At 50.1% G+C, this 12,270-nt stretch overlaps 1 protein-coding gene across 1 annotated transcript in view; it reads right to left on the bottom strand.

Annotated features, from left to right (window-relative positions):
- Positions 1–12,270, bottom strand: part of LOC119827830 (lactase-phlorizin hydrolase-like) — a 35,717-nt gene that overhangs the window by 10,511 nt on the left and 12,936 nt on the right. The window contains exons 6-11 of the mRNA XM_038349746.1: positions 9,266–9,986; positions 7,309–7,954; positions 5,245–6,801; positions 3,844–4,112; positions 1,029–1,319; positions 183–381 (exon numbers count right to left, since the gene is read on the bottom strand). Of these exons, the coding sequence (XP_038205674.1) occupies positions 183–381; positions 1,029–1,319; positions 3,844–4,112; positions 5,245–6,801; positions 7,309–7,954; positions 9,266–9,986 (3,683 nt within the window). The remainder of the gene's footprint in view (positions 1–182; positions 382–1,028; positions 1,320–3,843; positions 4,113–5,244; positions 6,802–7,308; positions 7,955–9,265; positions 9,987–12,270) is intronic.

The following is a 12,270-nucleotide window of genomic DNA, read 5'->3' as shown; positions in this document are numbered from 1 at the left end:
CAGGGACTACCAGACTTGCACGGCAGGCCCTTTAGAGCTGAGCCCTCTCCGCAGGCCCGTGGAGGTAGGGACTGCAACACACTACCTGACAGTGACTTCTCATGACACCTGGATCCCAGGGCTTCACTGTACTGAGACTGTCATCATCAAAACAGATGGCAAGTCAGATATAGGACATTTACCTGGAGCGTGTACCCCACTGCTATGGCCTTGGGCAGCAATGACGTAAGGCTCATTTAGTGTGATCCAAAACTTCACCTTGTCCCCCAGCCTCTGGAAGAGCACATCTGCATACTCCTTAAACAGCTGCACAATTGTCTCATTCTCCCAGCCCCCGATGTCTTGCAGTGCCTGGGGCAGGTCCCAGTGGTATATGGTCACCTGCGGGGAAGCCAGATCAATGTTGTATCCACCATCTCTCAGGAAGCCAGTGACATGAGACAGGCAAAGACACGGAAAGTTCCAGGGAGTTCTGAACTTTCTCCACGGCAGGGAAGAAAACATTTCATTCTCTAACTCTGCACCATGTGAATCTATGGACAATTCAAAACCCAAGTTACAAAACCATTTAGGTGCTTGTGTGATGGCTCATCAGGTGTCTGCCACCAAACCTGATGATCTAGATTCAAACTCCAGGATCCACATGGGGGAAGGAGAGTGGTCACTCCTATAAAGATGTTCTCTGATACACACAAATTCTGGAGTTGGCAATAGTCTTGCCTAGCATGCATCAAGCCCTGGGTTCCATCCTTACAGCACGGTGGTGCACACCTGTAAGCCTAGCACAATGAGGTGTGGGATACAGAACAGAAGTTCAAGAACATCTTCAGCTACATAAGGAGTAAGAGGTCTGCTGGGGTAATGGAGACCTTGTCTCAAATGTAGATAAATAGTTAAATACATAAGACCGTATCTGATAAATAGATATGAGAAGCAGGCAGCACACCTTAAATACATAGAGTAAATGAATAAAATAAAATCTTAGCACTCTTGTATAATAAATAGAGGCCTCCAGGGACCACCCTCACCTGTGGTGTGATGCCAGCAGCCAGCAGTGCATCTATCAGTCGAACATAGTAGTTGAGGCCTGCTTCATTGATGAACCTGGTGGTTCCATCTGGGAGGACTCGAGGCCAGGAGATGGAGAATCGATAGTGGGATACGCCCAGGTTCTGAAGGGCCACCACATCCTCAGCAATCTTGTGGTAACTGTCGCAGGTCACATCTCCATTGTCGTCATTCTCAATCTTCAATGGCGTGTGGGAAAATGTATCCCAAATACTGAGTCCTTTGCCATCTGCTCTCCAGGCACCTTCGATCTCAAGATGACAAGAGGTGGTCTAAGCCACTGACCAAATACATTCCCTTCTGCAGCTCCCTGGGGAGCCTTCTCTGCACACCCTGCCCCCAGTTACTAAAGTTGCCCTGCACACATGGCAGCATAACACTGCACTCTGCTACCGTGCTGGTTTCCCAAATCACCATGCAGTGTAGGCGTGTGTGAGTGTGTGTGTGTGTGTGTGTGTGCGCCTGAGTGCATGCATGTGTGTGTGTGTGCACGCACATACGCACTCATGTACATGAGAAACAGAGAGCCTCACATAGCCTAGGCTGGCTTTGAACTCTCATGTAACCAAAGAACCGAGTACTCTACTGAGTCACAGCCCCAGTTCCAAGAATGGGTATTGCATTTTAGTTTTCCAATTAATGCTGGCAGTGGGGTCTGGCATATGGTGGGTACTCACCAAAGGTTCTGAGTGAACAATTTCACATCCCCTACCACCTTAACTACAGGCAAGCGTACTGCAAGGATACTGGTGTGGAGAAAGTATTTGTAGTCCAGATAAACATGGCTGTTTCTATGCCTACTTCCTCCTCTCTAACTCCCTTCCAATAAGACTTAGGAGGATGCCCTTGTGGTGTTCAGTGGGTAAATAGGTACCACATCTGTAATTCACTTTCAAACATTTCAACAAATATGGTGGGAAAGCAAATATGATGGCACTGATGAGATGGTGTTGGCATTCTGGCCAATTATGCACATCCAGTGCTGGCTGGGAGAATGCGGAGTGGAGCCAGCAGGAAACCGCCATAGGAGCCATGTGTGTGGAGGTGGAAGAGGACCAGAGGGACAAGCCTGGGCTGCCAGGAGCTAGATTTATATATACATTAGTATAGAGAGCTCTTCACGGGAGAAAGGAGATGCAAATATGGAAAATGAAAGGACTAGCATTTCCCTGTAGATCTGAATTGGACGCATGGATATGAACTCATGGCTTTAAAGACACAAAGTGTGGGGCTGGGGGATGTGGATAAGTTAGATGAGGCATTTATTGCCATGCATGAAGCTGTGGGCTCCATCTCCAGCACTATGTGTGCTGAGAGTATTTAGACATGCTAGTAAGCCTAATATTTGGGTAGTAGAGGCGGGAGGGTAAGAAGTTCAAGGTCATCTTGGGCTACAGAGTGAGTTGGTTTACGTACGACTCTGTCTCTTGTGTAATTAATTAAGGAATGCAAACTGGGAAGGCTGAAGGGTAAAATGACAGAAATGTATGTGTGGGAACATCCATGTGCTGTGCAGTTCCAACTACTGAGGGGACCTACAGGTTGTGACACTCCAGGGGCAGTGAGGACAACAGAGGACAATTGTTGGCTGCTGTGTACAACAGCTGGGTCTCACCAGAGAAATGGCCGCTTAACAGCTGGGGAGAAAGAGGAACGGAGGAGCCCACTGTGCCCGAAGAGGTAGAAGTCAGACTGGGGTGAGACTCAACTGGTCGAGGCTTGACTAGCATGCATGGACCCCAGGCTATCCCATCCCAGCACTGAGAAACCAGGCCTAGCGCTGCACACCTGTAACCCCAGCATTCGAGGAAATGGAGGCAGAATGGTCAAGAATCCAACATGGGCTGTTCAGCAAATTCAATGCCAGCCTGAACTGTATGAGACCCTGTCTCCGAAAAATATTGGAAATTATGGAGGAGGAAGAGAAGAAGATGATGAAGAAGAAGAAAGGCGGAGCTCCACGCCCGCTGAAGGGTCACCATGCCTGCACTGAGCACACGCCTTGCCCTCTCTCTTTCATTTTTCCTCTTCCCGAGTAAAGGGAATCACAGCACCATGTGTTCTGTGTTCACCTCTTGTCGTGAGCTCAGTAGCAGCCCCGGGGCAGAGCATCAGAAAATGCCCAGATTGACTCCTGAGCCAGTTAGGTCTGCTGCCTGCACAGATGGAGCCTCCAGGGAGATTGCGTGTTAGCATGCTCTTCCTGAACCTTCTGTCATGGCTCTACCTGATCCATCTGGCCCTTCAAATGTCCATCTCAGTCCTTGACAAGATCTACAGACACCCAGATAACAAATGTCTGGCCAATTTATAAAGAAGTTTCTAGACTGAATTAACTAAGGGAGAAAAAAATGACCCTGAATGTGGCTAGTCACCATTCAGTAGCTGGAGTCTACCGAATAAAATCGAAAAAGTGACCTGAGCACTAGAATCCACGTCTCTCTACTTCCTCACTGAAGATGCCATGTGACCAGCTGCCTCACCTGGCTGTTGTCAGGAATTGTCCTCATCCTAAAACTGTGACCCTGAAATTAACCCTTCCCTCCATAAGTGGCCTGTGTCAGGTATCTCACCACAGCTACTAGACAAGGAACAAGACAACCTTACCACAGGGATCTCACTGACTTTGGGGTCTGAGGTACCTGGATCCTTACGCGCACACACTCGTCTACTCAGATTCACTAGTGGCTCCGGCTTGTGTGCTTGCAGTCCTGTGCAGATGCCTGGTGCCCAGCACCCAGTAGGAAAGTGAGCTCATGGCTCCACACTCCTCACCTGATAGGCAGCAGAAGCCGCACTCCAGATGAAGCCCTTGGGGAACTCTCCATACAAAAACTCGTCCTCCTTAGCCAGGGGCATGCCATTGTTGGTAATGACCTCTGTGTAGTATCTGGCCGAGGCTCGTGCTGTTCGAGGCCTGGTCACATTGTTAAAGTCAACATGATAGAGTCCAAACTTGATCGTGTAGCCTGACAGCCACTCGAAGTTGTCCATCAGCGACCAGGCACAATACCCTCGAAGGTCCACACCATCCAGCCTGTAGGCTAGGATATGCCAAAGAGAGCAGAAGAAAGCATTAGCCAGTAGGCAGGGCTCTCGAGAAGCCCTGTCCTGTGCAGGTACTGGACTCCAGGCTATGTCCTATGCTAAACCATGCAAGTGTGCAGTCACGTGCTTCCTGAGAGAGGGACATGTGACCTCATCACTCGTACTTCCTGCTTTTTGTTGTTTTGCTTTTGTCTTTGTGGGTTGTTTTTTTCTTTGAGACAGGGTTTCTCTGTGTCACCCTGGCTGTCCTGGAACACACTATGCAGACCAGGCTGGCCTTGTACTCAGAGTTCAGCCTCCCTCTTCATCCCTAGCCGCGCGATGAAATCCTGCACCACCACCAGTTCTCACTGTCACTCTTCCTGCCCCTGACCTCACAGCAGGTGTCATCTGTTAGGTAAAGGGAGAAGCCTCAAGGTCACGAGCCTCAGCCCACCTAGCTAGTAAGCACGCAAGGGTGAATTTCTTGATCATTTGAAACATTTGGGGACAGGAACCCAAGTAGCACAGCTGGTCTTGCACTCACTCTACAGTCAAGAATAAATGTGGATGTTTTCTCTGCTCCTCCTGCAACTAGTGCTCCAGTGTGGGATTGCAGGTGCGCACCTTGTCCACTCCAGGGCTGGGAGTGGGGCTATGGATTCTGGACAAACAATTCAATAACTGAGCCTAATCCCCTACTCAAGAAATGGAAACTTTACCTTTTCATGTAAATCTCTGTGTGTGTATGAGTGTGCAAGTGTGTGTGTGTGTGTGTGTGTGTGTGTGCTAGAACACAACCTCAGACGTCAAATCTTGGACATCACTCACTTTCGTTTGACCTGGAGATCACCAAGTGGGCTTGGCTTGCCCACCAGAGAGCCTCAAGATTGCACCTTTCTGCTTCCTCAGCACAGAGATTACAAATGTACCAAGCCTGACTTCTCCCTGGAAATTGAGCTCTGGTCCCCATGCTTGCAAGACAACACTTTACTAACTGAGCACTGGCACAAACCCAAAAGAGAGATGTTCAGGGTGCCTGCCAAAGCATGGGACACATGACAGACAGAGGACAGGAAAACTGAACACAAGAGAGGCATAGGACAGGGAGAGTGAAGGTTTAGTGAGAGGGGCTGAAGCCTCATGTACCTTTCAGAGCCTCGTTGATATAGGTTTTGTGGTAGAATATCCTGTCTGTGTCATCCAGCGAAGGGCTGTTCAGCCCGTGTCCATTTTCCGTGATGTAAATGGGAATGTCACCATACTCTTCCTTGATCCAGTTCAGCAGCCTCCGCATCCCCCAGGGCACGGCTGGGAGCATTGATGGGGAGGTCAATGAAGAGTCCATATCGCTGACAGTTAGCTCACGGTCATCATCATAGTTGGGTGGGTTCAGCCTTGGAGTGCTGTGCTGCACAAACACGGACGAGTAGGTGTTGAGGCAGAAGACATCCGCGGTGCCCCTGATGTATGCCTTCTCCTCCTCTGTGAAGCTGGGCAGGCGGGAGCCCGCCAGGTGCTGAAGTTCACTCCTGTTGCCCACATTCCATTTCATGACATCTGGATAGTCCCCGTTTCTAAAAATGGGGTGGGCAAACCAGCCCAAGGAAAACTGCAGCATCCGGTCGGCAGCTTCCACATCTCTTAGGACTCCTGGGTCTTTGGGTTCCACCCAGTGAGTGTTGAGGTTCAGAGAGATGACCCCCTTCTGCTCCTGCCTGTATTTCTCATCATAAGTGTGGTAGACTCTAGCATGGGCCTTGATGAGTACGTGGCTGACCCTGTACGGTGCCCAGCCGGGGTCCTGCACATTTGGGGGAAACACCCCTGAACCATAGCCTAACTGTGCCAGATACAAGGGCTCATTAAAGGTCATCCAGAACTTGACTCTGTCACCAAAGGTCTTAAAACAGAAGTCAGCATAGCTGTTGAACAAATCAATCAAAGAAGAGTTCTCCCAACCTCCAATATCCTGGAGGGCCTGGGGCAGGTCCCAGTGAAACAGTGTCACCATGGGGAAGATGTTGCTCTGCAGCAAGCCGTCAATCAGCCTGTTGTAATAATCGACACCGTGTTGGTTGATGGAACTGTTTGTTCCCGTTGGGAAAATCCGAGGCCAGGAGATAGAGAACCTATAGGCCTTGACCTTCAGGGCGCGAAGAATGCTCAGGTCGGCATCCAGTTGGTGATAGCTGTCACAAGCTATGTCTGCGGTGGCATTGTCTTTCACGGTGTTCCCGGGACTGTGGGTGAAGTTGTCCCAGATGCTGGGCCCTTTCCCGTCAGCGTCCCAACCTCCTTCGATTTGATAGGCCGAGGAGGACACGCCCCACAGGAAGTCATCCCTGAATGTGCCATGATAGAACAAGTCTCTCTCAAACTTGGGCTGGTTGGAGAACTTCTCCCACACGATTTTAGCCTGGGAGGGCACCTCAGATGGGGAGTTGTAGAAGGTTGTGGCTCTGGAGGAAAAGTCTGCTTTCACAGGCACTGGAGTTCTTCTCAGCTCCTTGGCAGGGAACCCATTCTTTTCAATGATGCCAGTGAAGAAGTGGGCAGATCTCCTGGCAGTTCTCGGCCTGCTGCTGTCACTAAAGTTGACATGGTACAGCCCGAACCTCTGGCTGTACCCTGGGGGTCCTTCGAAGCCGTCAATGAGGGAACGAGCAATGTATGCACGGACATCCACCAAATCCTCCTTGACAGCTGTAAAGAGAAAACAAAGTCAGCCCCATGCAAGAGCACGCGTGCGTGTGTGCGTGTGTGTAAAAGAGAGAAACATTGGGAAAACCAGAAGACAACCTCATTTGTTGTTCCTTAGCATGCCATCCACCTTAGTTTCCCAGGGTGTTTTCCCTGCATTATACCTTGTGTGCCACATGGGTGCAGTGTATACAAAGGTCCAAAGAGGGCATTAGGTCTCATGAGACTAGATATCCAGAGGGGTGAGGACTGAGTCTCCTAAGAAAAGATGACATTACTCAACTGCACCTTTACTGTCTTACAAGTTCCAGGCTTCTCATGCTCTCAATTAACACTGATTAACTAAGAGCGCGAGAACACCGGACTGGAGAGGCAGAAATGGCTTAGTAAGTAAAGGCTCTTGTTGAGCAAGCCTGAAGGCCTGAGCTCAATCTCGGGTCTGTCTCATTAAACAACTGTGAAGACTTGGGGAAGAGCTTCTCCTCGGGATCAGCAGGTCAACCTTCTTACCCTTGAGCACCTCGTTGATGTACAGGTTGAAGTAGTTCTCTCTCACCGAGTCGTCAAGGAGATCCTCTCCTTCCCCTAAGGGCATGCCATTCCCAGCCAAGAAGATTGGAACTCTTTCTTTCGTGTATTCCATGGAAGCAAACCGAAGCAGCCTCCTTATGCCCCAGGGCACCACCCGGATCCAGGGAGATGCAGTCTGGGGCCACGTGGGGTCTACGTGCTGGGAGAAGCCTCCGATGTTATCATAGCTGGGGATGCAGGTCAGCTGTGCAGCGGTGCTCACCAGCCGGGATGTGTAGTGAGACAGACCAAGGAAGTCCGCAGAGCCTTTCAGGAGCTGCTGCTCCGCTGCAGTGAACTCTGGGAGTTGGGCCAGAGGACCCCCACACTGCTGGTTTCCCTGCTGGATCTGGGCCCGGAGGCTGGTGGGGTAGTTCCCATCCACAAAGATGGGGTGAGCGAACCAGCCCAGCATGAAGTGCAGGAAGCGCTCAGCAGCAGCCAGGTCCTGGGGACTCTCCCCATCCAGGGGCTCTGCCCAGTCGGAATTGAGCACGATGCCCACGCGTCCCTGCTGCTCTTGGCGATGGTGAAGGTCGTAGTGATGCCAAGTTCTGGCGTGCGCCTTGAGGATCAAGTGAGCCACCTGGGGAGGAAAGGAGGAGGAAAATAATGTCAACAGCGGCACCAGCAAGTCAGAAGTGTCACCAACTTCCTGCTGAAGTCAGCAGAACCAGCAATGTGTCTGGGACGTGGCTGGATTGTTAGATAGCCTCATATTGAAATTCCCGTGGCTCCATTTCCTGCACTAATGAACCTGGCATGGTGGTGCAAGCCTGTACTGACAGAACTTGTGTTGTGGAGCATGCGGATTGCTGGTTCATCCTTGTCTGCATACCAAGTTCAAGGCCATGTCTTCTCTGCTATGGAGGACTGCAGCTTACAACTGAGGCAAAGGGACCCTTCTTTCCCCAAGTGCTTTTTGGTGGTGTGTTCTTTGTTTTTCAAGACTCAGTTTTTCTGTGTAGCCCTGGCTGTCCTATGGCCTTGAACTCAGAGATCTGCCTGCCTCTGCCTCCTGATTATTGGGATTAAAGTTGTCCGCCACCACCACCCAGTCTCTAAGTGCTTTTGAAAGGTATATTGTCCTAGCAGTGAGAAAAGGAACTGCCACAGATGTGAGGAGAAATGAAAAATTTCTCAGCCTGTATATAATATATATAAAATATCTCAGGAGACACTATAAACACTCAGGAAATTCTTAACTATAACAAAAGCTTACCAAAGCCAGCTGTGATGGCTCAGTCTGTACTTTAGAGGCCGAGGCAGGAGGATTTCTGCGTGCTGAAGACTGAAAACTGCGTGTTTCATTTTAGCTTGAGACCTATCTCAATAAACCAATGCAAATAAATGAACAAAATCTTAATGGCTATGACTACAGCTGAGTAATATGTACAGAAGTACTTTCCTGAGATGCAGAGCCTTGGGTCTACCCCATAAACCTGGGCATGGGCGGCACATGTCTGTCATCACAGCACCAAGGAGGTGGGGACTGAACCCAGGCCACGTGTGTGCTAGGAAAGAGCTCTACAGCTGAGGACAATCCTCCAAGCCAGGAAGTTGTCTTTGGAGTCCAGGAGCGTTGACCAGGCCTGAGGGTGTGGCTAGGTGGCTGAGTGCTTGCCTGTTATAGAAGAAGCCCTAGTTCTAATTCTCATCCCTGTTTAAAACTCAGGCACGGTGGGAGATGCCTGTGACCCCAGCTCTCAGAAAAACAAGCAAGAGTCAGGAGTTCAAGGACATCCTCAGTTATAGGAGTTCAGTATCAGCCTGGGTGTACGAGACAACACTAACAACACGTGCTTATCCTTCCCTCTCTGTTCTTCTTTCCTGTGCTGGGAGACCACAGCCTGATGTGTCTTCTGATTGACAGGAGTTGAGGGATGGGAGGAAGTACCTTAAAAGAAGCCACTCCCGGGTCAGAGATGCCTGGTGGGTGCTGCCCAGTGCCATAGCCTGCATAGCTTATCACCCATGGCTCGTGGAAGGTCACCCACAGCTTCACACGGTCCCCAAAAGTGGAGAAGCAGAAGGCTGCATAGTCCAGGAAGGCCTCCACCACACTCTCGTTCTGCCACCCGCCTTGATCCTGCAGGGCCTGGGGCAGGTCCCAGTGGAACAGCGTCGCCATGGGCTCGATGTGGGAGTCCAGCAGGCTGTCTATCAGTCTGTTGTAGTAGGCGACACCTTGCAGGTTGGGGCTGCTCTTCTGCCCAGTGGGGAACAGCCGGGACCAGGAGATGGAGAATTTGTACACCCCAGCCCTGAGGCCTCGGAGCAGGGCCACATCGGAGGCTGGTTTGTGGTAACTGTCACTGGCCACCTTTGCTGTCGCTTGGCCCTTGGCAGCGTTCAGGTCACTGTAGCGGTCCCAGATGCTCGGCCCTCTGCTGCCTTCTGCCCAGGCTCCTTCCACACTAAAGGCTCCCGTAGACACGCCCCAGAGGAATCCTTCTGGGAACACATCTTGCAGGAAGGCATCCCTTTCTGCCCTAGACTGGTTAGCAAAGGCTGCCCAGACTCTCTGGTAGGCTGAGACTCGGGAAGAGGGCACAACTGCTGTCTCCTGCTCCTGCTCAGTCTGAAAGGCCAGGCTGTCGGTTAGGGAACAAGATGGGCTGTGGGGTAGAGAGACATCAAGGGACACAATTAATGACTGAGTTACAAATTCCCCACAGGGTGGGGCATGGAGGCTCATGCCCTTAATCTCAGCACTCAGGAGGCAGATGCGGACAGATGTCTGTTAATGTGAGGCCAGCCTGGTGCACAGAGTGAGTTCCAGGCCAGCCAGGGCTACACAGTGAAACCCTAAGGAGAATGAGAAAAAGGGAAAGGAGAAGAAAGGAGAAGAACAAGGGGAAGAAAAAAGGATGAGGAGGAAGAGAAGAAAATGCAAGGAAGAGAGACAGAGAAAGAGAAAGAAAGAAAGAGAGAGAGAAATAAAGAAACAAAGAAAAGAAAGAAAGAAAGAAAGAAAGAAAGAAAGAAAGAAAGAAAGAAATCACAAAGAAAGTAAAGGAGGAGCAGAAAGGGAACTAGGATCAGGAGGAATAGGACAGTTAGGAGAAAGAGATGAAGAAGAGAAAAAATGAAAGAAAGAAAAAAGGAAAGGAGGAAGGAAGAAAAAGAATGAAAAATGAAGAAAGGAAGAAAGAAAGAAAAGGAAGAGAGAGGAAGAAAGAAGACAAAGATGGGGCAGAATGAGGAGGAGGCCCAGGAGGAGGAGGGTCAGGAGGAAGAAGGCCATCTCTGATTCCAGCACTGTGTATGAAACATTCCCACCATACTTGGCTTTTTATGCTTGTTCTCTGCTCAGGCCCCCGTGCTTAGAGAAAGCACTTGACAGACTGAATCACCTCTCCAGCCCATTTGATCTGAGAACTTTTAAAAATAAGGATCCCTTGGAGCAGGCTCTGCACTGGCTTCCTGTCGGTGTTGTGCTTCAGAGAAGGTGTTCCCATCTCACACTGAAGAACTGGGCTCAGGAATTTACCTTATGAAGCTTCAGCAGGCTGCTCTGGTCTACACCTAAACTGCTCTCTCTTTTCTCTTCTCTTCAATAAAATTACTATGTTTATTTACCTTTTAACTATCATTATTTATTGCTGTGGTTTTTATATATGGACAACTTCATGGAGTCTGTTCTCTTCCTCTGCACTTACATGGGACCTGGGGATCGAACTCAGGTCACAATGCTTGCCTGGTGAGCTGCTCAGTTTTTGTTAACCTGACACCAAGCTGGAGTCATCTGAGAAGAGGAAACCTTGACTGAGAAAATGTTTATGTCTGACTGGATTGTACACAGTCTGTGGGCATCTTCCTTATGTAATGATGGGTGTGAGAGGGCCAAGCCAACTGTAGGTAGAACAACCCCTGGGTAGGTTGTCCCGAGTTATACAGGAAAGCAGAATGGGAGCTGGAGAGATAGGATAGCTCAGAGCTTGAGAGCACTGGGTGCGTTCCCAGAGGTTGTGAGTTCAAATCCTAGCGCCCACATGTTGACTCAGCAATGTCTATAACTGTAGTTCCAAGCAATGCGGTGCCTCCTCTGATGTGCATACATGCAGACAAACCAGACAAATGCATAAAGTAAGAAATCTTGAAAAGAGAAATGGGCTGAGCAAGCCATAGAAAGCAAACAAGCAGGCAGCATTCATTCCCCCATGGCCTCAGCTTCAACTCTGCCTCGAGTTCCTGCCCTGATGCCCATCTTGGAGGACTGTAAACTGTAAGATGAAATGAGCTCTGTCCTCCCCAAGTTGCTGTGGCCACTGTTTTCTCAGAGCAACAGAAAGCCAACTAGGACACAGGCAAGGGCCTTTATCCTCTGAGGCACCAGAGTCATTCATTCATTCATTCATTCATTCATTCAGAGACTCTGTGTGTGGGGTGTGCACACGGCATGTGCGGAGACTTGGGCACAGGTGCCTTTCCCCATGACCCATGTAGCTGGCCCCATAACCTGCTTTCTCTGCCACATATGTGCACACTTCCCCAGTACCCTCATCTCAGCTCTGCTAAATATGCAGACCTAGGAGACTCCGACAGTGAGGACGCCGGACTGTGTGGGCCCAGGCACATCTCCACGAGCTACTGCTACTCCAGCCTCCCTCCCTCTGAGCCTCCACCCCTCATCTCCTAAATGACTGTGACCTGTTTGCTGTCCCAGGAGGCAAAGTCAGGACTGGTGAGATGCTCCGCAGTTAAGACCAATTACTGCTGATGCAGGAGACCTGGGTTTAGCTCCCAGCATTCACATGGGAATTCCAGTTCCAAGGGATCTGTCATTCTGACATTCTGACCTCTGTGGGCTCACTCAGGCAGGTGGTGCACCTACATACTCACTCAGGATCCTGCATGCGTGCACACACATCAAACAAAACCAAAACACAAGGACAAAGG

This window comes from Arvicola amphibius, chromosome 12 (assembly GCF_903992535.2).
Source record: "Arvicola amphibius chromosome 12, mArvAmp1.2, whole genome shotgun sequence".
NCBI classification, from domain to species: domain Eukaryota; kingdom Metazoa; phylum Chordata; class Mammalia; order Rodentia; family Cricetidae; genus Arvicola; species Arvicola amphibius.
This window is presented reverse-complemented; position numbering and strand designations above follow the sequence as displayed.